Here is a 26,248-nt window from a genome sequence, read left to right as displayed (position 1 = left end):
AAGTGAACTCCTTGATAGAAATTGTGCCAACGTAGCTGAGAAAGAACCAAGTTCGATACCTTGAGTGCGGCAGTTTGAGTTCAGTTCTGAGGAACATTTGCAAATAGACTCGAGTATCTAAGCGATAATTTTATCGCTACAAATACGCCGATGTTGTGTGGGTCATTTTCTCATTTCGCGCTGAATTAAAGTTTATAGCAGAGGCGGCCAAGAGCTATACATGTTGTATCCTGGAGTATATGCATCTCAAAATGTTTTCGTGTGTCCGTGGGTTGCATCAGCCCCTTGAGTTGACACGCATGAGCTAGATGGCGGATCGGAAAAATTGGCGATTTTTTGTTTTCGATGGGGGGGGGGGAGGAAGGCTGCTGTCCCCCTCTGGGTACGCCCATGATTCATGTTTGCTTATTTCCTTACCTAAGACTTTGAGAAGTGTCTATACGTGGTATAATTTTATTGGTTATCAGGGCATTTGTCCCATTTAGATCACGATTAAAGGTGGTACATTTTTATTTCTTCTCTTAGTTTATGTTGACTCCCAATTCATCACAGTGCTGAAGCGAATATTATAATTTCGTTCCCGCTTACATTGCCCTTTTCTCCGCTTCATTAAATAATTACATTCCTTAAGATACACCTTAACACGAGCATTTAATTTGGATGTTATTTTGCATTACAAATAACATATTATATAGACGATTTTCACCTTAAATTCAGTATCTATTGCCAACAAAATCCAATGCTAGGCAAAGCAATGTGATGCTACCATTGGGCTCTTCACCAAGTGGCGTCTCTATTGGCTACAGCTCTGAACTGGCTTTGAAATAGGAACATGCGAAAGCCCTACTTCATGGGGGCTGTCATGAGCTATATGGCAGATCGGATAAATCGATTTTTCTTTCAAATCAATCTGGGCCAAAGATAAAAAGTTGTGGGACTGATAAAAAATAACGCATTAAAAATTTGAGACCCCTAGGTAAACCCCTGACCCTCACTCAAATGCCATATACAAGGAGGAGAGTGAATAATAGAAGAATGCAACATTTTTATGGTCTTTTCGTATAGATTATGCTGAATTACTGCCCTGTTAGGGCAAGAATAAGCTTTTTGTTAGAATCTGCCACTGTTAAGCCACAAAATGCCCGAGTCTAGCCGGTTAAGATGTTGAAAAGTGCCCCCAGATGTTTTGAAAAATAAAAAATATACACTTAATAAGTGCATCATAAATTCTGAAAAGAAAGATATTCTGTAAATTAATGGGCAGTTTATTTTCGACGAAATGTACCATATCTTAGGGATTCCTTAAGTGTTGCTGTAGATAAGATTTCAATAATTGAGTAAGAGAGGCAGACTTCAGAATAGATTGATTGAAAATGTCTTTTTTTCGCGAACTATAAGAGACTCCTCGTGATAAGAGAGTACACGAAGGATACTCGGGAAGGGTTAAAAACAGACATTAAGCGGATTGTGGACAGACAGGGAGAAGCACGAAGGAGTCAAACAGTGGACAAAGTTGAAAGCAAACAATGATCGTACGTTTATCGCACATAGCGCAGCACAAGAGAAGTGATCAAGGAGCAACTTCCATGTCCTCGTCATGAGATTTTGCCGACTCCCCTTTGTTTGCTAATCACCTCCAGCTAATCCCACTGTGGTGGTAGGGAGAATAGTATTGGAAAATTAGCAGCCGGTTCAGCGTGAGCAATTTAATATATGTGTTACAGTGTATTTGAAGAAGCCCAGGGCTTTTGTTGCGCAGTGATTGCGATTTTACATAGAATTCCATAAACATTACAAAACTTAGGATTGTTCACTCATGATGATGATGACGTAATAAATAATATACTAGGCTAGATACATCCACGAAATTACTCCTAAAATGGTTGAATGAGTCAACAATAATCTCCTCAAACCATGACAGAGAAACAAACTTACGAATCTTGTTTGCCCATTGGTTTTGCATCCTCCTGGTCGCTGCCACCGCAAGCCAACGGATCCTCTTCAGCCGTCCCTCTTTCAGGCGAGTCCACGACATCTCCTTCGACGGCATCAATGAAGTTCACTTTGTCCACGGAACACTGCAAGTCACCCTAGGAGAAGGAAAGCAATCAATCGGAAGCATGCGCTTAGCATCTTTCAACTTAAAAAAAAAGAGTTAACAGCTTACTAATAAATCATTCCTTGAATAATTAACACTACATAAAACTATCTTCTATAATATTTCCACAGCATAGATACCTTTTTCTCAACTTATACGCAACCAAACTCTACAAATGAAGTACCAAAATCCACAGAATTCATCAGAGAACATGCGACGGCATATTTCACTTCCTAAATATTGCTCTTGTTTCCTAAAACTGGTTTATAAATAATAAAAAAAAAAAAAAAACTGTAAATATTCCTGACGTGAACGGCGCACAAACTGATACATTTGTTCATTTGCAACAATATCTCATTCATTAAATAACTTTTATCAAAATGCGGCTGGTTCCACATTCAAGTCTCCTGTTGATACGTAAGTATGAGCCGTCATGTGTGTTTAACAGAGGATAGTGTAATTACTTCCAATGTTGTGTTTAAAGAGGCCCTCTGACCTCAATTTGTACATAAACATTACAATTAAATTTGTACATAAGACCTTTTGCCTTTTTTTCCACATGTTAAAATTAGAAACGCGCCTATCCCTCTATGGACCTGCATTGAAAAGAGCGGGGGAAACATCACAAATCAAGCTTAGACATTTGGTAAACAAACCACTCGACAACAATGGTGAGTTTTTGTTCAGCTTCATATCCTTATTGTTGCATGAAAATGTCCGAGTTTGTCCCAGGTAACCATCATTTGCGGAGAGTATTTATTTTCTTCTTTCACTCAAAGAAAACAGAGGCTGAAGTTCATCGAGAGCTCCAAATGGTTTAACAGAGATGCTGATCTAAGTGAAACAACGTGCCATGATTGCTTCCGTTGCTTCAAAGACGGTCATTCCAATGCTGACGTGAAGGAAGGCCAAAAACCATTGAAGACGCTGTATTGGAGGCATTGCTCGATGAAAATCAGTAACAAACTCAAGAAGAGCTTGCTTATGCATTAGGATTTACCCACCAATCCATTTCCAAGCCATTGGATGCATTGGGATTTGTGCAAAAGCAAGGAACTTGGATTCCTTATGATTCTAAGTGATTCTACATCATGACAACGCTCGACCCCGCGCAGCAAAACCCGTTAAAACCTACCTGTAAACGCTCAAATGGGAAGTCCTGACCCCCCGCTGTATTTCCCAGATATTACGCCATCTGATTATTACTTTTTATTCTATATGGCACATGGTCTGGCTGATTGGCAGTTGCGCTCAAACGAAGACACCAAAACAAATGGAATGATTCGTGGGTAGCCTCAAAAAATGAACACTTTTACCGTTACGGCATTGGCCTCAGCCACATTGATGAGGAAAAGTTATAGCTAGCGATGGACAATACTTTGAATGATTCATTTATTACCATTTTTTCATGATAAAATTGTACTGTAAAACCTCTATGTAGTGAACTTCTTTACATTGTAAACCTCCATACTTCATACCACCCCTATGGTCCCGTCTGCAGATTTACATGTACATTTATAGTCAAACCTCTTTGTAGTGAACCTATTTATATCGTAAAACCTCCAGTTATCATACCAAGGAGATACCCCCAAATGGCCGAACTACCTCCGCAAATCGTACCAAGACAACTAGAGACCATTAATTCAGCCGGATTTACGTGCATGGAATGACATTTTCAGCAATAAAGGTTTCACTCTTTTTTTTCATATACATATACCTATAATATATGTTGTAATTTTCACGTTAACCATTAGTTGCGGTCAATTTTTCAAAATGAGAGCATACCTAACAGTGAATAAGAGAAGAGGAATCCAACTATCCTAATAATTTTAAGCGACTGTTGAATTAAGAGAGAGATTACATCGTTTTCTCTCGAATCATGGTAAAAATCATGTGATAGCGCTCCCTTTCTGTAATTGTTGAAAAATAATAGATGCTCACTGATGCATGCATGTTTGTTTAAACACATAAACATAATGGTTTAAAAGACAGTAGTGCCTTTCATTTCCAAAGGATACGAAAATGGTGCCCATCACTGAAACCTCTCTAAAGTGAACCTCCATACATCAAATTGCCCAAATTATGGTCCCCTCCATTACGATGTAAAGAGGTTATACAGTATTATTATTATTATTACCATTATTATTATATTTGACTGCATGCGAGGCCACGGAAAAAATACTTCCCTGCCATGCAGGCTTTGAACATAACCATCAAAAGCCTTTTTCAGATTCTTTCTAACAATGTCACTACTGGAAAAATCTTCTCTAGCTGTCCATCCTTATCCTTCCGTTGGCCGCCAAATCTGTCTTCCATTCTCAAAACGACTAAACCACTCTCAAGGTTCACCACCCGTACTAGCTCTTTACCTATCCCTTGCCAACGACCCCGGTGCAAAACGTGTGCTATCCTCATTACCCAGTCACTTCCAAAAACATTTCTTACTTTTCCGCTTCCTTCCACTCCGTGACCCACCTGTACAACTAGTAATGTAACTTATATCCTTTTATGCAATTCCTGCCCCGCCTTCTACATTGGTTTAACCACCACCTCACTCAACCTCGGGATTAACAACCATCGAGCTTCTTGCAAACCCACTTCCCAATCTGCTTCGCTTCCTGTCCCTACCCACACCTTTTCCCACAATTTAGAATTTGATGATTGCTTTCACATAGGAATACTTGCCTCTCTCCCACCCTCCGCCTCACCGCTAGAATTGAAAACTCTATAGAGCAGTCTTGCATATGGCTACACCAAGCTTTCAACCCGCCTGGTCTTAACAGGGCCCACTAGGGTGTCCCAAAAAAACCAAAAGTTTGAAAGTTGAGGGGGCATTTCCATTTTCCTATGCAAATGCATGAAAAAACATCCCATAGAAATTTTCAGCTCAATCGGACAATATTGTTGTGGATATGAAGCTCATTTTGACTCAAGTGTTGCTGTCAACGCCTATAGAGCTAGAGGAGATGGTTTGAACTTAAAATTGGTTGTTTTTTAACACTCGAGCCTCCTTCAGGGTAGGCAACATTGCATGAAATCTGGAAAACTCAAAAATTCAAACTTTGAATGCGTTTCGGCAGGGTCAAATATTGTCCGATTGAGCTGAAAATTTTTGTGGGATGTTTTTTCATGCATTCGCATAGGAAAATGGAAATGCCCCCTCAACTTTCAAACTTTCGGTTTTTTTGGGACACCCTAAGGGCCCACTGATCTTTATAGCCCTCTCCTCTTCCCCATTCCCCACCCTCTCCCTGCCACTTTCTTATCCTAATCTCCTCAGCCTCTCCTCATCCTCTGTCCTCCTCCTCCTCAGTCTCTACTCGTCTCCTTCCAGACGAAGACCTAAACGGAGGTTTATGCAATCAATTCCCCCAAGATCTAGCCCTATGATTTGGCCAAGAGATGGCTCTGGGCGTAGGTCCCGCCACTAAGGAAGAATTCAAGTGCACAGAGTGACTAGTATCTAGTGAGTTGACATGGTTGACCTCGCCAAGGCCAAGGCAACAGGAAACGTTAAATTGGCAAAATTCCAGAAAACCTCCCTTTTACTTTAGATATTCCGTAGTTTAGAATTTGGGATTGGGGATCCTCTGCTTTCCCTTTATTTCACTCATCTCTATTGAAGCAATGACGATTTTTTGCGTACCTACTTACACCTTTTTTATTACATTAGAAATGCTATAGTCACCTACATGTCACTTTCACAGAAAAAATTTTAAATTTTCCTCGAGGCCACTGAAATATGAGCAAAATGGAATCACTAATTTCCATAGTAATATTCCGTGTGGGAATGCTCTTAAGTTGATGAATATTATAATTTTCTTAAAATATTTCATTATCCCTTGGATGCACGCTAAGTGGGAATTTTGCCGCATTTTTCAAAAATTCAAAATAGCACGTTTATTGCGCATGGATCACTGGTGGTACACCTTGATATTCTATTTCTATACTTTTCCTTCTGCCAAGAACATATGTTTGCGTCAATGTGACGACCAACTATTGCGTTAGAATCTTATAAATTGAGAACGACGACAACTTCGTGTGATTTGCCGCTAGATGGCATTCACACGATACTAAGGAACTTCTGATAATCTGATCTTCATACTAAAATATGAATTACATTGGTGTAAAAATGCATTATCATCACTTTACTAGTGACCGAAAAATAAGTTATGCATGCTTTTTATTCCACCTGCATCAAAAAACGTCATGAATGTCATTATGGAGACAGTGATGGTCAGTAAGGATGAAAAAATGAATTTTATTTATAAATTTGTTATTTTTATAATTTTTATTATTGCATTAACGATTTGGCATGTCCATTTCCTTTTTTTTGGGTGTTTTTTGACTTGATAGTGTATAGATTATCATCTGCAATTCCTTTAGAAAAATTAGTCTAAGTATTTATCAAGAAATTCGCATGTAATTATGTGATATTTTTGCTTATAAATGAATGGAAAAATATTTAAAGTGCTTTTATTTATTAAAAGTTACCCAAATACGTTAAAACACCCTCAAATTTGAATGTATATTTGGGAAAATCAAATATGTAAAAGTGCGGCAAAAAAGCTGCAACTGTGCACTGAAGCTATACTTGCAGGTGCGTGCACCGAAGGATTAAAACAATTGTCATCCTCTTATTACTTATTTTTACAACCCATTTTTTTTAGCTGATTACTGAAAAGTATTATCCAACCTTAATTGGGCAGAGAACATTTAATCGATGAATTTTTTGCTGCATGCAGCACCTTTTAGTCACTTAAAATAATATTTTTTATTCATAAAAAGCCATTCCAATCATTGCAGACCCTAAAACCTGAAAAAAATGGCAGGTCCTCATTTAGTGTTTTTCCGCATTTGGTGTTTTAAATTTTGTCCCCACTGAAAATCCTTAAATCAGGATTCTACTGTATTTGTCATAGAATTTTGTTTAAAAATAGCAAACACACAGCTCAAAAGACGAAGATCTCAATTCCTACTTTATATTTCTTAAGAAAAGAACAAATATTTATTTCAAAAACTGACTGGATAAACAATTGTATGACTGCGGTCCCTTCCCGCTGAGAGGAGTAATAAAAGATGAGGGGTCTGGGTACCTGCTCCCAGATTCCGAGGTTAGAGCCTAAACCCCACAGTGTTGGGTCCCGAAACAAAGACGACATAAACCCGTGACCATCCTAAAATGGGGAGAGCTAGAAAACATATACATACGGCTTTCGTTCTCCTGGCCAGGAAAATCTCACGCGTAAATATACGGCCGTCGTCTCCCAGGTCAGGAAACGTCCACACGTATATATATATTTACGTGTATAGTTGGGAAAAGGTTAAATATATTCCACATTTGAATAGATACATTTATCATATAAACAGCATAGCTGTAAGCATTTCATTAACCTTTGAATACAACCATAAAATTTTCTGATACTTATTCAGCGTCCATAGCAAGGATACACGGGTATCTTATGTGTAGAGTTAGCCTTTTGTCAGTCCTTACAAAGTGTTCATCCTTCAACGTTACACCGGATTCATTGATTATTTTTTATGTATTCAACATGTAAATCTCCAATAGATAAACGTCCGTGAATTTCGCGAGACGCGATATCGTGAAATAACGCATTCGTTCTCCTGTGTAGGAAAACCTCTGACGGAAATGAACGGCTTTTGTCTCCAGGGTCAAGAAACATCCACATGCATATTTACTTCTTAAGTAGAGAAAAGGTTAACAGTGACAAAGGGGGATCGAGTTCATGTGGTGGCTAGGCTGTTGGCTTCCCACCCAGTGAGCTCGGGTTCAAATGCTAGATGTGGTGGAGAATTTTAAGTGACTGCTCGATGCCTAATTGAGTGTCGTGAGGAGAACATTTAAAGCGCAACACTCCGTCCGTCGGATGGGACGCTAAGCCGTGGTCCCCTTGGCACCTATCATTTAACAGCAGGCTAATGCCAATACCGGGTTTCTCTTCAGCCTTTCTGTTCCCTCATGACGCAAATGACCTCACTAGTGAGTCGTACGCTCCAAACGTGTACCACACTCATGCCAGCAACAGCCTTCCTAAATCCTTACCCCAATGGGATTATTAATACTGCCAATTGGATCCAGGGAAGGTGCATCTTCATCCTCCTCTCCTTCCGACGCGTCTTCCGTGGGACTCCCCAATGGCTCGTCCTCCACTTCGACCACCTCCGACTCCTCCACGTCCATGGCGTCCACTGAAATGTGCTTCACTGCTTCCTCACCAGGGCGCTCCACTCTCTCTCTGCTCCTGCGGGCCCTTCCTCGACCCCTCTGAAACGCACCAGAACACAACATTCAATAATAATGCAGTAGATTCCGGTTAATTGGGACATATCGGGACTTGTGCACTTTGCCCCAATTAAGCGGCTGCCCCAATTAGGCGAACTACCCTGTATGTAGGCGTAAACAAGCGTTGAAATGATGGAAAGAAGACTAACGAATGTTTATAATGCAACATATGTTTATTAAACAAATGATTTGATTAATAAATCAGCGAGTTTAGTAAATTTATTATAATTTTTAAGAATTATAACAATTTAGTTAAAAACATTTTTCACATACAGTGGAACCTCGTTAAAGCGAGTACGGGCTATAGCGACACCCCCGCTATTACGAGAGATAGCCGATGCACCGTCAATTGACCCTATAATAAGCGTGTTAAAAAATTCGTTTTTACGAGACCCTTTCGGTGTTGGCTCTCGCCATAGCGAGGGTTTCACCGCCGGAAGACTTTCATCAAGACTCCTTAACCTCGGTAATTGCTAGCGATCTGTTAGAAATGAAGTTAATGGAGTGCTCAGTCTCAAATTTATGTGGTAAACTGTCGTTCGATAAATATAATGATTGACGAAACAATGCTTTGCACGATTTTTATTCAGTGCGGCGCTTATAAATTGTTTGAATAGTTAGTCGTTGTTTGAGTAAGGAAATTTATTGATGCAAAAAAACATTGCCTTTCGTCTGGATTTATGCTTACGTTTATCGGATAGATGTTTATCTGTCGCCGCACCACTCCTGTTCCTGTATATCTGTTCGCTACAGGTATATTGGCTATTATTTGCTCCATCTCCGGTAAAGCGACAATTCGCTATAGCGAGTGTTTATTAGTGTACCGTGGGGTGTCGTTATATCGAGGTTGCACTGTACTCGGTCGATGATGAATGAATGTCTTTTACTAAGTCCTATCAAAGAAAAGTTCTATCCTCATGCGGATAGTATCACAACAAGAGCTTTCAAAATAGTGTAATAATAGGAACATTTGTGAAAAATAAGAGTAAATCAAAGGAGGAAAATATAAAAAAGTAGTACTCTGAAAACAAAAAATTTTAATTTCGTCGCGAGTACAGAGTCTATGTCGCCGACTCATGGCTCAATAAAGTGGCATGCTGTCCCAATCAAGCAGAGAATACTCTTAAATATTCCTCTATTGGGTTCTGTTCTTCAAGATCTGCCCCAATTAAGCGGCTGCCCAAGTAACCAGTGGACCCATTAAACGGAATCTACTGTATCTGCCAATATTGCCCATCACCGGATATTTCAGATCAGATATTACAGATCCAAATTCGCTGAAGACATCGGATCTGCATCTGAACTTTTAAAGTAATGCCACAGGGCATGCCGCAAACCATGAGAGAGAGAGTGCAAAGAGTTCTGAGCCTCACTTCGTATGCGCCGTGGTACGACGACACTGGTCCTACTCAACAACCATTTTGAGTTCTCTGCATTCCCTGAAGCATTTATTTAAAATTTCGGATGCACATCCGATGTCTTCAGCGAATTTGGATCCAAAACGTCTGGTGAAGGGCAACATCCGTGGATATTTGGACCCAAGGGATCCGATCAGACCATCCCCACCCATATACTTTCGCAGATTTTCGTCCGTCTCCGACTCCGTCCGTCGGATGGGACGTTAAGCCGTGGTCCCCTTGGCACCTATCATTTAAGAGCCGACTAATGCCGACACAGGGTTTCTCTCCACCCTTCCTATCACACAGTTCCCTCGTGGTGGAAATGACCTCACCAGTGAGTCGTACGCTCCAAACGTGTACCACACTCATGCCAGCAACAGCCTTCCTAAATCCTTACCCCAATGGGATTATTAATACTGCCGATTGGATCCAGGGAAGGTGCATCTTCATCCTCCTCTCCCTCCGACGCGTCTTCCGTGGGACTCCCCAATGGCTCGTCCTCCACTTCGACCACCTCCGACTCCTCCACGTCCACTGAAATGTGCTTCACTGCTTCCTCACCAGGGCGCTCCACTCTCTCTCTGCTCTTGCGGGCCCTTCCTCGACCCCTCTGAAACGCACCAGAACACAACATTCAATAATAATACAGAAGATTCCGGTTAATTGGGACATATCGGGACTTGTGCACTTTGCCCCTATTGGGTGAACAATTTAATATCAACAAATACTAATAATAATATATCAGAAATTCCATCCGTAATTGTTGAAATCCAACAGTAACTGTAGAAAATCCAACAGTAACTGTTAAAATCCAACAGTTTTTTCACTAAGGGATGACTGCACGTATGCAGCAACAGGGTTCGCACTCAACCGTGAAAACCTTAAAACCATGAATAAGCCGTGAATTTTGTCTACTGTGAAAAAACCTGGAAATAGCCGTGAACTTAATCATAAAACCTTAAAAATCTCTCAAACTTATGGAAAAAGAAATACAATTGACAGATCAAAAGACAAAATGATATTTAGATCATGTTCAAGGCCGAGCCACATACAAACACTGTCCACTCATTTATCTCCACACGTATATTCCAAGTGCAATCATTGGTCTTTGTGCCATGACGACACATTGATCTTGAGGCTGTGATTGGAAGACCGGCAAACAAAGTGTTCATTAATAATGGCAAAAAATCATACACTTCTCGACTTCCCTACCTCACTGCTCCCTCCATTTTGCCACTCACAACCTTAAATTTTGATATCGATAGGTGACGACATGAGAAATAGCACTTACATGAGGATTGTTATTATTGGTTCGGACTAGTGCACTTTGCCACAATTGAGCAAACAATTTAATATCAACAAATACTGTGACGTTTTTCTTTGCTGGCACTTGTCTCTATTTTTTTTAGTCGCTTCCGTACACAGCCGCGGAGGCTGCTGTCAGAAGGAGAGGGGGGAGGTCGCAACCCCCTCCAACCCCTCGATTGAGGGGAGTCGTTGAGAGTTGAAGGGTGGTGAGTTGATCGGGTGCCGCGGTCTAGGTCGGAGTTTGCTGATCCAGAAATTGTTTTGTTCGTTCCTTTATCTTTATTGTTTTTGCATCCCTTCCATCACCCCGTCCGCCCTCTTTCCCAGCCTCTCTTGGTTCCCTGTGATGAACAGGTGCATGAGTCAGTGAGTAATTGTCCGTCACCACCTACTCTGAGGGAATCTCTCTATTAAAAAAAAAAGTTATTCCCAAACCTTCCCTCTTCCGAGTGTGGCCCTCAACACGTTCCGTGCTCATTATGTAGCGTCTACGTCATGGCACCAAAAAAACTGATATCGTTTTATGCATAGTATTTAGTGACTGAAAAATTATTCTAATTATGCTGGTCAATTTCTGATTTGTAAAACAATATATTTTTTTGCAAGAATTCTTCGATTACACAAATTTTCCTTTTCATTCATAAACCAATGTACAGTGAAACCTCGATATAACGACACCCCACGGTGCACTAATATACACTCGCTATAGCGAATTGTCGCTATACCGGAGGTGGAGCAAATAATAGCCAATATACAGCTGTTACGAACAGATATACAGGAACAGGAGTGGTGTGGCGACAGATAAACATCTATCCGATAAACGTAAGCATAAATCCAGACGAAAGGCGATGTTTTTTTGTATCACTAAATTTCCTTACTCAAATAACGACTAACTATTCAAACAATTTATAAGCGCCGCACTGAATAAAAATCATGCAAAGCATTGTTTCGTCATCATTATATTTATCGAACGACAGTTTACCACATAAATTTGAGACTGAGCACTCCATTAACTTCATTTCTAACAGATCGCTAGCAATTGCAGAGGTTAAGGAGTCATGATGAAAGTCTTCCGGCGGTGAAACCCTCGCTATGGCGAGAGCCAACACCGAAAGGGTCTCGTAAAAACGAATTTTATAACACGCTTATTATAGGGTCAATTGACGGTGCATCGGCTATCTCTCGTAATAGCGGGGGTGTCGCTATAGCCCGTACTCGCTTTAACGAGGTTCCACTGTATATCATTCTAAAATCTTATCCAGAGGATATCATGTCATTCAATACAATTTTTCCATCATAGGGAGCAACATTTTTGCTGGAAATACTGGTAATACTCGCAATATTTTCTTTAGAGCAATAAAACATTTAAAATCGTACTTAAATGTATCATTTCCAGATTTAAAAAATAATGTCAGCTGCATGACTATTTCCATTAGTTTTTTTTCAGAAAGTGATAAAGTCTGAAAAGCTACAGTTCTGACACAGAGCAAAGAAATACGGGAAACATGTAGGTGTGTCACGGGAAGGTATCACATTAAGTTTGACAGGATACTTGGAAAATTTTAATTTCAAAATTTTAACAAATGAAGGGTTATTTTTGGAAAAAAAGGGTGAAAACATGTAACAGGTATCAATAAATCATAAGATCACGTCGTTAAAATAATAAATAAAAAATACAAATTTTTGCCGAAAAGTCAGCCACAAGTCATTCAGCCAGAGGTAAATAATTAAACTAATATTTTTAATTTAAATTTACCTCTGACATCAGAAAATTAATATTTTTATCTGTAAGTACAGTACACTTCCGATTATCCTAATGGTTAATGATAATGAGAGTCGGTACGAATAATCGGTAAAGATGGATAACCCAAACTTTCACTTTAATTCGTTGTAATGTTCATAATGTACGTAAAACAAACAATATATTATTATTATTATTATTATTATTTATGCAGTTATTCTGTTATTTAAAGAGTGCTTCCCAGACTCATTGAGAGCTTTGTTTGCCGGACCGCGATCTTTTAGGCGGCGATAACATGGTTGTACTCTTATTTCTACTGCTCCCTATTGTACCTTGTTTCGGGAACCATGCATCCTTGGCTGCGTGATCAGAAAAGTGGTTTTCACGAATGCTTCAAAGCCATTGCGCGACATCGGAAACTACACTGTTGGGCACCGGGTAGCAACTGCTGCGGGAGGTTGCGTCATTGTTGCGGGATGCGTATCCGTTATCGCGGAGGGTGGTCGCGGACTGCGATTGATTCAACCTGATTCAGATATATGATCGCTAGAGCGATCGATTTTCGCCACAGGAAAAGTGATGGCGATAGTGATCACTTTTCGCTGATCGAAAAAAAGGATCGTGTGATTCAGGCTTAGTATACAGCACACTCCCGACTATCCAAATGGCTAATGATGGGGAAAGAAAGGAGAAAGGTTTATTTCTGCCGTCGGAAGGTCGGAACTTTCTTAAAGGCTGCAATTTTCTTAAAAAGAAATTGATAACATTACATAATTACGTGCCCACGTTTATCAGCTTTCAGGAAATGCATTAGCAATACGTGTGGCACACACCATTCGCGCGCAGTAAAATAAAAACTGAAAGACGGTCCCCCGAAAAAGCGCGATTTCGGCCATTTTGTAGTCCTAGCGACGACACGTGGCGGAAACTTCCGGTTTTCGGATTTTTCCTCCGGATCATTTCGGGTTCCCCGCACGCGTGCCAAATTTCAGCTCTCCAGCACGTCTGGAAGTGGTCGGGAATTTGTATCCATCAGTGAGTCAGTTACCTCAAGGGCTGTATATAATAGAGATGACATATAATTGTATATGAATAAGCTTTAAAGAATAAACATTTCAACAATGTGGTTTATATTAATTATTCCACGTTAACTTACGAAATACAAGTTTGGGACTCCATTCCGAAATTCACGTGAAACCCGTCTGCTCAGAAACATTTACTATCGGATACCTAAGCTCCTATTGGTTGACTCATTTCTGGAGATTTGCTTTTTCATAGCCACTGTAGCTCCACATTCTTTCGGAGACTTCTCGTAACTCCTGCCGGTACATAATAGGGTTGGAGCTACAAATCAAAACAAATCCGGGCGGAGTTACAGATAGCTCTAGCTCCGAGTAAAAGTTACGTAATAGGCCCCAATGACTCCAGGAAGCACTCTGAAATAACAGAATAACTGCATAAATGATAATATATTGTTTGTTTTATGTAAATTATGAACATTGCAAGACATTTAAGTGAAAGTTAGGGTTATCCATGTTTTCTGATCATTTGTGCTGCCTCTACCCGGATAATCGGGAGTGTAGTGTATAAAAAATTGAGCAAACATAATTTGTTTTTATTCTTTTTTACTAAATGCTTAATTTAACGACCTTTGTACCTTCCAACAGTGCAAAGACGAGCCACAATCTACAAGAGTAACAATGAAGAGACGGGAATAAAAAATAGTCTCCTCCTCAAGGAGGTTGTAAATATAGTGGAGGGGGCTGGGGGTTAACTGCTTCCGAGCGTTGAGCGCAGTGTGGCAGGGGGTGCTTGGGAAGGAACCTCAAAACATTGATAATCCCGTAAGAGTCAACGCTAAGTATTTGCTGAAGTATTCGGTCATGATCGTCGTTGCGTTAAAATAGACCATCGCAAACAAACACAGTAAACCTTTTTTCTATCATCATGGAAAGGCTTTGTGAAAATATGCCTCTAATATCTTTTCCTAAGGAAATATTATATTCAACCTCCACGGTTCCGCCGTGCAACTAGCTTAGCCGAAAACATCATTTTAAAAGTGTAAAATATCCTTTCCCGTGCACTACTATTGGTAATGAATACTATTACTATTAGTATTACCTATTACTTTTACTATTTAATACTTTACTATTACATTACTATTATTACTATTTGGATTTAGCTATAAGTTTAAAAGAAAAAGGAATGTCCATCATGATAAGGAACTAAGAAAATGTGAGAAATTTGAGGTTCCCAGGTATTATAATGTCCACGGAAAGAGAACTTTAGAATATACAGTTCCTAAATTGTTTAACCTAATACCTAATAGGGTAGTTTCCTTCATCAAAGAAAACGAAAGGCATTGATTGCGATTCGTTACCCAACATTAGTGTATTCATAATACACAAATTATTTGGTTTTTGAAATACCGGTTTAGGCGAATGGCCAGGGTCAAATTTTATCCTCGTTTGAAAAAGGCCAGATTGGCACCCATGGAATGCCACTCCACGTGACGTCACAGGGACCTAGTTTCTACATGAGAGGATAGGAGTTTTACATCGTCTGAGGTTACCAATGCATGCATGAGACACAGAGCTCAGGGAAACATTTCTTAATAATCACCTATTAAAACTGGCTGGGGTCAGAAAGTTTTCTTTGTTTGAAAAGGTATTAATAAACCTTTTTTAAGCCAAGCGCTACCAGCCAGCAGGGTACTCAGCTACCCGCTAGCATCCTGCATCCTATCAGTGCTCAGAGCCTCGATCAAGGTCACCTCACAAGGCGGGAGGGGGAACCAGAAATACGTGGCACAGACTTTTTCCCATCATTCATACTTACGCATCACGTTTTTGCGCGCTTGAAAATTTTCACTTTTCATTTAATCGCGAAAAATAGATATCGTCATTTAAAAATCTAAAAGCATGAAATACGTACTCCAGGAGTAATAATCTTTCGATTTAGGCAATAAAAAAAATAATAGGAAACCACCCTATTATATCAAGTCTATAGAAAAAATGTCAACATCGAAAGAAATATTAAGAAATTGGTTGTATGAGAATTATATGCTCTAACATTGGAAATAATCGGGATGATGCATATCTATGTGCATATGTATTCATACACACAATTGTATGTGATGTGCATATTTGGGTTCTTGAGTGAATGTATCCGTGCATGTCACAGATTCTTTTTCATTTATTTTTGAGTTTTCTTGAGGGAGTGGAATTACGAAAAATATTTGACGTAACTCCGTATTTTTTTTTTCTATACAGACTATCTTATTCACTGGAAAAATTTTCCGTTCACCTACTACCAGTTGACTTTTTATGTAATAGTCCGATCTTTAGATTAAAAGTGTCACCTGCTGACAAGCCTTGTATGGCTTAGCGGGACCCTATCATTTTTTCCATGCATGTTAATCCGAATTTTGCATATATACAGTAGAACCTCGGTTATACGGCCCTCAGTTATATAATGACCTCACTTATATGCCGATTTTTTTTGGTCCGGTGAATAACCCCATATGAAACCATGTACAGTAGAATCCTGATTTAAGGTTTTTCAGGGGGGACAAACTTTAAAACACTAAATGCGGAAAAACACTAAATGAGGACCTGCCATTTTTTTTCAGGTTTTAGGGTCTGTAATGATTGAAATGGCTTTTTATGAATAAAATATATTATTTTACGTAACTAAAAGGTGCTGCATGCAGCAAAAAATTCATTGATTAAGTGTTTTCAGCCCTATGAAGGTTGGATAATACTTTTCAGGAATCAGCTAAAAAAATGGGTAGTAAAAATAAGTAATGAGAGGATGACATTTGTTTTAAAGAAATATTTTAAGAAAATTTTAATATGCATCAACTGAAAAGCATTCCCACACGGAATATTATTATGGAAATTAGTGATTCCATTTTTACGCACATTTCAGTGGTCTCGATGAAATTTTAATTTTTTTTCTGTAAAAGAGACATGTAGGTGACTATAGCATTTCTAATATATGTAATAAGAAAAGGTGTAAGTAGGTACTCGAAAAATCGTCATTGCATCTATAAAGATGAGTAAAATAAATGGACAGCAGAAGATCGCTAATCCCGAAATCTAAACTACCGAATATCTAGTAAAAGGGAGGTTTTCTGGAATTATACCAACTTAATGTTTTCTGTTGCCTCGGCAAAACGAGGGATTTATGAGCCTTTAAAAAGCCCCCCGTGCACACATTTTGGATTTCAAGGTCATCCAAAAAAGGAGAATCTTATTTCTAGCATGCGTACAAGTCAATGGTGATTCAACTCTATGATGGCACCAGATTCGTTGTCATATATCCGCGGCCTCATGCAGGTCGAATGGAACGGGGAGAAGTTGTTTACGCGGCGCGCTGATCACCTTGACTCCGACTCACCTTGTTTCTCGGCAGCTTTTAATGTTTGGTTGGACCTTGAATAACGATTAGCTAAACTTTAAGTTAAGTGAAAAGGTTTAATCTTCAACAAAACTGGATTTCATCAGAAAAATTGTCAGTGCCTCTGGAGTTTGGCAATTTCGTAAGGGTTATGTCGAAGTCAACCACCAAGGGATACCTGCCGGATTTTCGTATTTTTCCGCGCTCATCTATTCTACCGTGAGTATGCAGTGATTTTTTTTCCAGTATGAGCGATTTATTTTGAGTCATGGACCGTGATAGTTCGTCAAAACTCCGATTGTCATTATCTTTTGACATTAATTAGCACCAGATAGATATTTTTGAATCGACATCGATATCAACCAGCCGCATGTCGGTAAATTGGCTCCGGGATATCTAAATTACGATGTAAAATAATGTTGTTCCGCAGGGAAAGAATGCTCTCACTCACGGTCATGACAGGGGAAACACTTCCTCTGTTCTTTCGCTGTTCCTCCGTGGAAACTGACCTTGGAATGGATTACAGAAAGAATCTTCTAGTGAACTGCGCAATTGATATTGGGCCTCCTCTTTTGAAAAGAGAAAGTAACTGGCTGGAAAAATATTGGGCTAACAATGGACTGCCCGTAGAGAGTAGAGTTGAAAGGGGCATAAGCCATCAATTGAAAACATTACGAGAAAACATTATTGTAGCGGCCCTCGGAGGATAAATCGTGTCATCAGTCATCACGTATCATCGAAGTCAAGTTCAAGAAGTGAAGGATAAGTTAGTTCGAGGTTATTAAGGCGTTATGGTAGTGACGGCTGGGAGCCGCTCTGGGCGACCGAAGCCGATCGTTTTTTCCCCCTGCCGGAGTTCACATACCACTCAATTGCGGAACAACTACAAGAGATAGTGACTTGCGGTTTTCTTTATTGTATTTAGAAGACGTGTATACACATTAAGGAAGGACATAAATAGTAATATGTCCTCAGGTGATCGAGAAAATCAAGTTGGACTTTGGTCAATTATAACTTGCCTCCAAGCTAAAACATAAGAATTTTTAAACCGTCTATCTGTGGCTACACTTTTCTTCCACAACCACCTTGAGACCCACAGTTCTATGTGAATTTGCGTGGCCTAAACATTCTTCTACCGTGGAGTTCTGCAGGCCAAAAACGGCGACAAAGGACGTGATTCGGGCCAATTCGAATTTCTTACTTCCCCTCACCCCGCACCACCCTCCCAACTACGGCAACGTCGCAGAAAGTGGAATGGGGAGTGATACCTCGTGCCCGCCCGTCTCGCCGACGCGCCGAGACGAAGCGAGTATCTGGTTACCTATCGTTTTAAGGTGTGGGGGGTGAGGTCGAAGAAAAGCGAATGATATTCGCTTGGCCTTCCCCGAGTTGCGGGGTGTAAAGGCTACTGCATGAGAAGCGGAGAGGAACACTCCCCTCAGCTGTCTAGCCCGCCCTCCCACCTGTGTTTGAGGTGCGACTGCCGTGACTTCTCAGCTTCTTCGCTTTTCTCCACCTATCGTGAGGATCCGGTAAAAGAGAGCAGTCGTGTCTGTCAGTTGAATATCTGCTGTTTCAGTGGTTGTGTGTCTGAAAGCGAGCTGAAGATATGGCGAAACGAAAGGATAAGGGTTACAGGAAAAAGAGAAGGACTATCGCAATACGGAAGTAAGTCACCGTATTATCCTGCATCCTCTTTACCTGCACAATTTCCCCCTTAACAAAAATAAAACTTAGAGACTGTAACATTTTTTGGCGGAAAATGCTGCTAATTAATTGCTGAATTTGTTCAAATAGGCAATAATTGATCATTATACAATCTTACCTATTATAGTTAGCTGCTTAGCAGGTCAGGTTTCGTTGAATACCCTCCTGATAATCCTGTCTCGTGCATTATCTTCATCCCCACGTACTCTTGTCTCCTATTCTAAATCAACCGTCCTTTTCTTCCGTTTTCTATCTCAGTGATATCCACATGATCCAGCCAGCTTTACTTCCTTGTTTTGGTTGTCTTCATCAGTCGACTTTATTCATTTTACTCCTGTGGTATCACTTAATATCTCTCTCGTCTTTCCAACTGAAATTTAACTTTCTGCTCCACACCCACATAACCCACAAATTCCTTCTTAATTTTTATCTATATGTGCTAAACAATACTCAGATGATTTGTAACCATTCCGGCTATTTTTTTTATTCATAGAATAGTTAGTTATCTTTTCCTACGTTATAATCGCTCAATTTTTTACATTCCCTCATACCATCATTTCCTGATCTTATACGTTTCTCTTCAAAATTCACTGTTTAGTTAAAATATATCTTTTTCCCTCTCTCTCTTTTATTTTTTTACATTCCCTTCTTTCTTGCATTTTACCCATCATGTCTAAATCCATGCTTCGGTTGCTTCTCTCGTCTTCCATTCCGATACCTATCGTCTTCCTTTGTTTTTTCCCAGTGCCCGTTCACATTGATGCGGTAAATACATCTTTCATTTCCTGTCTCCATTTATTTACAACCTCTACTTAGTCAAACCTTTAGCTTAAAAGTTCATCTTCACCATATTATCTCTCTTAATTCTCTTTAGTCACATCTCATATTCCTCAAATAATAACACATAATCACTAAATCTATCATCGTTCGGAAGCCACATAAAACTAATTCTGCTCACTTATTCCAATGGCTCGTAGCAAAATGGCCACATCCATATCTTTTGTTCTTTGATAAACTTTCTATTTTATCGAACATTTCCTCCACTTCTTCTCCTCTACATCCACTACCTGGCGTGTTCATGCATCTGGATGGCAAGTAGCTTTGTAGTAAGTAAGTCTATTGAAATGTCTATCACTCTATCCATTTCCTATAATACTTTATCAATACAAGCCTTCGTTTTTTATCATGATTCGCACTCATTGTCCCACTCTTTTATTCACATAGCCGTTATATTCATTATCTCCACATTCCTCTTCCTTCAGTCCCGTATTCATTTTTGGAAACTCTCTTCGCACCTCATTGCAACTCTGTTCCTACCGTAAATCATATGGTGGGACGATTCCGGACAATTTTGTATCCAAAGAATTCCTGTTTCATCTATCGCTGTTTTTCTAAAGCTACTTTTGTCTTGGATCTTCACTGCGGGGTTTTTCCGTTGCCTGTCGTCGCATCCCCATGCTGCTGACCTGTGTACAGCTCATCCATGTTGAGGAGAGACTCCTTGATCATCGCAGCTCTAAGACATCAGAGCACCATGACACTTCCACCCGCTTATTGTTAGTTAGAAGGATTCTGCATCCCTGCATCGTATTGAAAACAAATGACGCACGATACACGGTTTTTCACGGAGTTTATAAGGATGTGAATGTTCACTCGCAAGTAATAAACGCAAAGGACTTAACCAGCTGATAACTCATCTGAATTCCACATTAAAAATTATATTCAAATGAAATTATAGCCATCTTGCGAGGTTTTTCTTTCATTCATCTGCGTTTTTATCGTTCTTCTTCGTTCTTCTTAAGGGTTCAAGAAGCCCTTTTTTACAGTATGCAAAGTTGCTTTCCACATTAATTCAATGCATGTAACAACAAATTATCGACGACAGATTTTCGTATTATCAACAAATCAATGTAAAATTAACTATGCTGATCCAATCACTTGATGGAAACAAAAACCGCTTTATTTGTTTCGGAAGGGGTCCCTCCGGTTTTTCACCCCACTTCATCTAACGAATATCTAAGGTCTTCACTGATAGACTGACTTTTTGTAGGCCAAATGATCTTAATAATAGAAAAGCAATAGGAGCTTTGAAGATATTCTGTGTTCCGAGAGAAGGATGAAAGAACAATTTACAATGCAAAGAATAAAAGAAGAAGACTATTTTTATGTATTCAGTGTGAGAATGACACCATTTCAAATGTTATTTTTTGGTTCTAGCTTGTGGTATGCTAATCATCGTAAAGTACAACAAGAGGGGAATATACCAAGAAACTGTCCTGTTCTGGCAAAGGACAGTGATGCTTCTGCTTCGGATTTCATTGAAATATCCACAAGAGAATGAGCTGAGAATGTATATAGCGGTGGTCGGATGTGGTATTTACCTATATCTCCTGTGAAAAGAATACTACTAGTTATTGCCATGTCAGGGAAACATGTTCTTATTTATTGAATATCGTTACATTTTTAAGCGTATCCAAGGATGAGGGATGAAAAGAAACAAAAGGCAAGGGGTTAAGTCAAGCCTATAGTGGTTCCCTATAGTCTGTAAATATGTTCAAGTAGTAAGGAAATGAACCCGGGTCCACTAGGTGTGAAGCATTTGTTATGCATTAGTGAAATTTTGATCCCTAATTACGGGGTTAATTTGGATGACTTTCCTCAGGTATTTCAGTTCTTCAATCTCCATCTCTTGGGTTTACCTATAGGTGGTAAAATGAATTTCCTGAAAACTGCTTTTAATGAGTCAACTTTTTTTTTAAATTGGCTTCTCTGAGAACATTTAGTGTCATCATTCCGAAATTTCTCCAGTATGATAGCCTTGCAGCTTAGTGCCAGAAATGCTAGAAGTTCAACTGTGGGTAACGTTGTTCAGGAATGCAAAAGTATGTTTCTCTTAAATTAACACATCATCTGTAGTGTTGCTTGTGAGTAAATAAGATTATTAGGCTTCAATTTCTTGCCTCCAAATGAGTAATTGCATCCTGGAAACAAACCGGCCCCTATAGGAAAGGATTTCATGCTTAGTACCGAAAAACCTCACATATGAAACTTCCTCACTTATGAAACTTTTTTTGGTTTTCCACTGAAAGTTTCATAAGTGAGGTTCTACTGTATATACTTTTGTCCAGTGAAATATAATACTTATGATATGCTACGAATACGTACCTGATGTTTTTCTCAATAGGAGATATTGATGCATGCTCTGTGTTAACTAAATAAGTGATAAAAATAAGAGAATGTTCATTTTGTATACTTGTTCTTAAGCTTGTCATTAAAAAAAAAATGACTATTGGAATATCGCGAGTATGCTGTATGATATTCCACAAAATTGAGCTTGAAGTGACAGCCTTCGTAAATCCTTACCTTGATGGGATTATTGCCAATTGGATCCACGGATGGTTCACCTTCAATCTCCACAGCTTTCGATACACTGCGCTCGGGGCTAAATGAGTCGTCTTCCACCTCAACCACCTCAGATTCCTCCACGGCAATGTGCTTCACTGCTTCCTCACCACGGCGCTTCAATCTCGTCACCCTTCCTTCCCTCTTGGATGACCACCTGCCCCGACCCCTCTGGAAGGCACCACAACACAGCATTTAATAATAATACAGTAGATTCCGGTTAATTGGGACACATCGGGACTTGTGCACTTTGCCCCAATTAGGTGAACTATCCTGTATATTGGCATAAACTAACATTGAAATGATGGAAAGAAGACTAACAAATGTTTATAATGCAACATAAGTTTATTAAACTATTACAGTGGAACTTGGTTAGTACGTTCCTCCTTAGTACGTTTTCCTCCTTAGTACGACGATTTCTCTTGGTCCCGGTACCATCGGAACAAAATACAGGTAAAAGTATTTGGTTAGTACGTTTGAAAAAATTGCGCTTTCCTGGTTAGTACACTCAATTGCTAGACGTGACGCAACCCGCAATTCGTTCTCCAGTATCTTCTTAAGGGTCGTAAAGCTCCGAATTCATGATTTAATTTATTATTACTAGCCATTAAAATTCTTGCATTCATTCCACATATCTTTCTTCGACCGTGATTTATCCAAATGCATTTTTCAATTGTTATGATGCGATGAATAATAAAATATGGCCATTTATCAGGAATGTCTGACTATGCAAAACTGCAGCCAATGAGAAGCCGCAATTTTCCCCACCCCGAGCTCCTCACCTTCTGTTGCCTCTGGAGTGCCCACTGCGCACAAATTTCACGAGTGGGCAATTGTTGCTATTGCACGAGTTATCATGATGAAGAAATGAGTCTTATCCAATTCCCTCTTTATCTAAAGCAGTACTGCACGTCGTCAATGCTACGTGGTACGTGCGTATTTGACTACTGCTGCGGGAGCAGACGATGCTCTGGATCTACACGCGAAGCTTAGCTTAAAAATAGGTACTTGATCTCGGCACGAAAGCAGACGACATTAAGCAAATTTTATAAGTAAATTTCAACTGTATAATATAAAATCTTCTTGTAATTACCTCGTAATCTAATAATCTTGCGTGTTATTATTCGATATATCGATCGCTATAACAATCGATATGGCTTTATTCCAGAAGCGCGAATGTGTACGGCTGTTGCCGTAATTTAAGGTTAATATAATTTTGTCCCATTTTTATGATGTTTAAAAACAACCCGTTGACATACTCAGGGTTGCTGTTATATTCTCCGAGTATGCTGTGACAAAAAAGAAATGACTTAGCTATACTTGTCCTCTTTCTATAAATACATATAGGATAAATCACGGGAGAAAGGCGCCGTTTTCATGTAATTGTCTTCGGGAAATCTATGAAACATTGTGATTTTTTATTCACATGGTATTGTTTTTCAATGTAGCGCCCATTTTCTTTATTTTAATGGTGAAAAGAGTTCAGGAAGGCGATCCTACGAGAACTACCGATAGTAATTGTAATTGTGACGACTTTTCCACAGATTGCAATTACCCCGACTGCTATTTTTTACTTTCCTCGTTAGCACGTTTTCCTGGTTAGTACGTTCATTTTTTGTGGTCCCTTCAGAAACGTACTAAACAGGTTCCACTGTAATTTCATTAATAAATCAGCCAGTTTAGTCAATTTATTATCAATTTTAAGAATTATAACAATTTAGTTAAAAATATTTTTCACATACTCGGGAGACTCTGAATGAATGTCTTTTACTAACAAGGGGAGACCACGAAAGTTGCTCCACCTTTTTCAATGCCGTATTTTTTATGGCCTTTGGAATGGTGAACACATCCCTGAACTAGTAGTGGTTCCGTTGAATGGGCCTTAGTTTGGCTGTAATTAATTAATTTTCATGCGGTACTTTCTACAAGCTGCGTATAGTTTCATGATATCGTGTCCTTTTTCAGGAGGGTCAGGTGGGGTAGTGGTTAGTGTTCACGGCTACCAACTGGGGGACATGGGTTCAAGTCTCCATGACGGCATTATATTTTCTTGTCTCCATTGTGATCACACAGCGTCAACTTTTTCATTAATCTTAATTGCGACAAGCATAGACATAAGACAATTTTTTTATCACCATAATGACGTTTAGGTATTTAAGCAGTGTCATTTTCAACGCGGAGAAGTGAAGGCTCCACTTTCTACTCAAAAACATAACGAAAGATTAATTAAAGAGCTAAAGCAGTGGCTTTTTTTGGAAGAAATGACAATTGTTGGTGCATATCTTGTTATTATATTGGAAGGGCTACGGAAGATTTTGGGAAGCGGCGAGCACAAGACACATTTGGTGTAATTGTTGCTTTTAACCCTCTAGCGGGCGCGACTGTTATTTCTTCACAACCGGGCGAATGGCGTACTTTTCCCATGTTATGTGCATATATGATAATACTCGATTTTTGTTAAAATTAATCTTTATTTGTAGAAATTAGTAAAATCTTGTACATTTATAGGTGATACATTTATAAAGGTACAGAGGTGGTATACGGCTGGTCGCCCGGCGTAATTTATACGCCACGTGTGACGGGTTCCTCTTGCTGATCTAAAAAAAATTAGCTACAATACCTCGAACTTTGAAAACTCGCAATATAGACAGTCAAAGTACATTGTAGGAATACACGAGACTATTCTAGCCCAGAATGTACGTACGATGTTGAAATCCTTTGCTTTTGAAGATTGACGTATTTTATACGCCACCACGTACGGTCCAGGGTCATAAACTTTTATTTCATCCTATTTATTAATGGAAATTATATTTCAGAATGGTTCTTTTAGCACATAGGTACTGTGTAAGTAAACTCCCTTTGGAGTAAAGTGAATTACAAGTGTTCGAGAGATATGGCATTTTATATTTGTTTTGTGTTCTTATTAATTATGTCTGTACGCATGTTGTTGGTCGCTGCGAGCCTATAATGCCATGCGCTCTTGAAAGAGTGGTTTCCATTTTTAATGTGGAAGTTGATCAGTATAAGCATTGAGGAAATTAACAATTTGGCGCACACCAACCCTTGCTAGTGTAGTCGTCGTATCTCCGCATTGAAAATGACACTGCTTAAATACCTAAACGTCATTATGGTGATAAAAAAATAGTCTCATGTCTATGCTTGTCGCAATTAAAATTAATGAAAAAGTTGACGCCGTGTGATCACAATGGAGACAAGAAAATATACGGAGTCTTGAACCCTGGTCCCCTGGGTGGTAGCCGTAAACGCTAACCACTACCCCACCCTATCCAACTGGTGAGTGCTGCGATATCATGGTACTATAGGCGGCTTGTGAAAAGTACCGCATGAAAATTAATTAATTACAGCCAAACTAAGGCTCATTCAACGGAACCACTACTAGTTCGGGGATGTGTTCACCATTCCGAAGGCCATAAAAAATACGGCATTGAAAAAGGCGGAGCAACTTTCGTGGTCTCCCTTGTAAGTCCTATCAAAGAAAAGTCCTATCGTCTTGTGGATAGTATAACGACAAGAGCTTTCAAAATAGGGCAAGAATAGGAGCATTTGTGAAAAAGAAGAGTGAATCAAAGGAGGAAAATATAAAAAATAGCATTCTGAATACAAAAATATTTAATGTCGTCGCGAGTATTGAGTCTATGTCGCCAACTCATGGCCCAATAAAGCGGCATGATGTCCCAATTAAGCGGAGAATACTCTGGGATATTCCTCTATTGGGTTCTCTTCTTCAATATCTGCCCCAAGTATCCGGTGGACCCATTAAAAGGAATCCACTGTAATGAGGACAGTCTGCCAATGAAAAATAGAAAGCCCTAGCATGACACCAGAAATGACAACGACTTCAGAAGTGTGGCTCATTATCTCTCCTT

General features: G+C 39.4%; 1 protein-coding gene across 9 annotated transcripts in view; it reads right to left on the bottom strand.

The window, feature by feature from the left end:
• The window catches only part of LOC124170070, a 154,283-nt gene that overhangs the window by 25,928 nt on the left and 102,107 nt on the right, over positions 1-26,248 (bottom strand). For 5 of the 9 annotated variants that reach the window (XM_046548766.1, XM_046548765.1, XM_046548758.1 and 2 more), the window contains 4 exons: positions 22,323-22,532; positions 10,200-10,412; positions 8,163-8,384; positions 1,936-2,090 (listed from right to left, as the gene is read on the bottom strand). In XM_046548766.1, coding sequence (XP_046404722.1) covers positions 1,936-2,090; positions 8,163-8,384; positions 10,200-10,412; positions 22,323-22,532 — 800 coding nt within the window. The remainder of the gene's footprint in view (positions 1-1,935; positions 2,091-8,162; positions 8,385-10,199; positions 10,413-22,322; positions 22,533-26,248) is intronic. The other 4 variants (XM_046548762.1, XM_046548764.1, XM_046548759.1 and 1 more) reach the window with 4 other exon arrangements.

Source organism: Ischnura elegans, chromosome 13, assembly GCF_921293095.1.
Source record: "Ischnura elegans chromosome 13, ioIscEleg1.1, whole genome shotgun sequence".
NCBI classification, from domain to species: domain Eukaryota; kingdom Metazoa; phylum Arthropoda; class Insecta; order Odonata; family Coenagrionidae; genus Ischnura; species Ischnura elegans.
The sequence above is the reverse complement of the archived record's forward strand: the minus strand, read 5'-3'. Positions and strand labels throughout refer to the sequence as shown.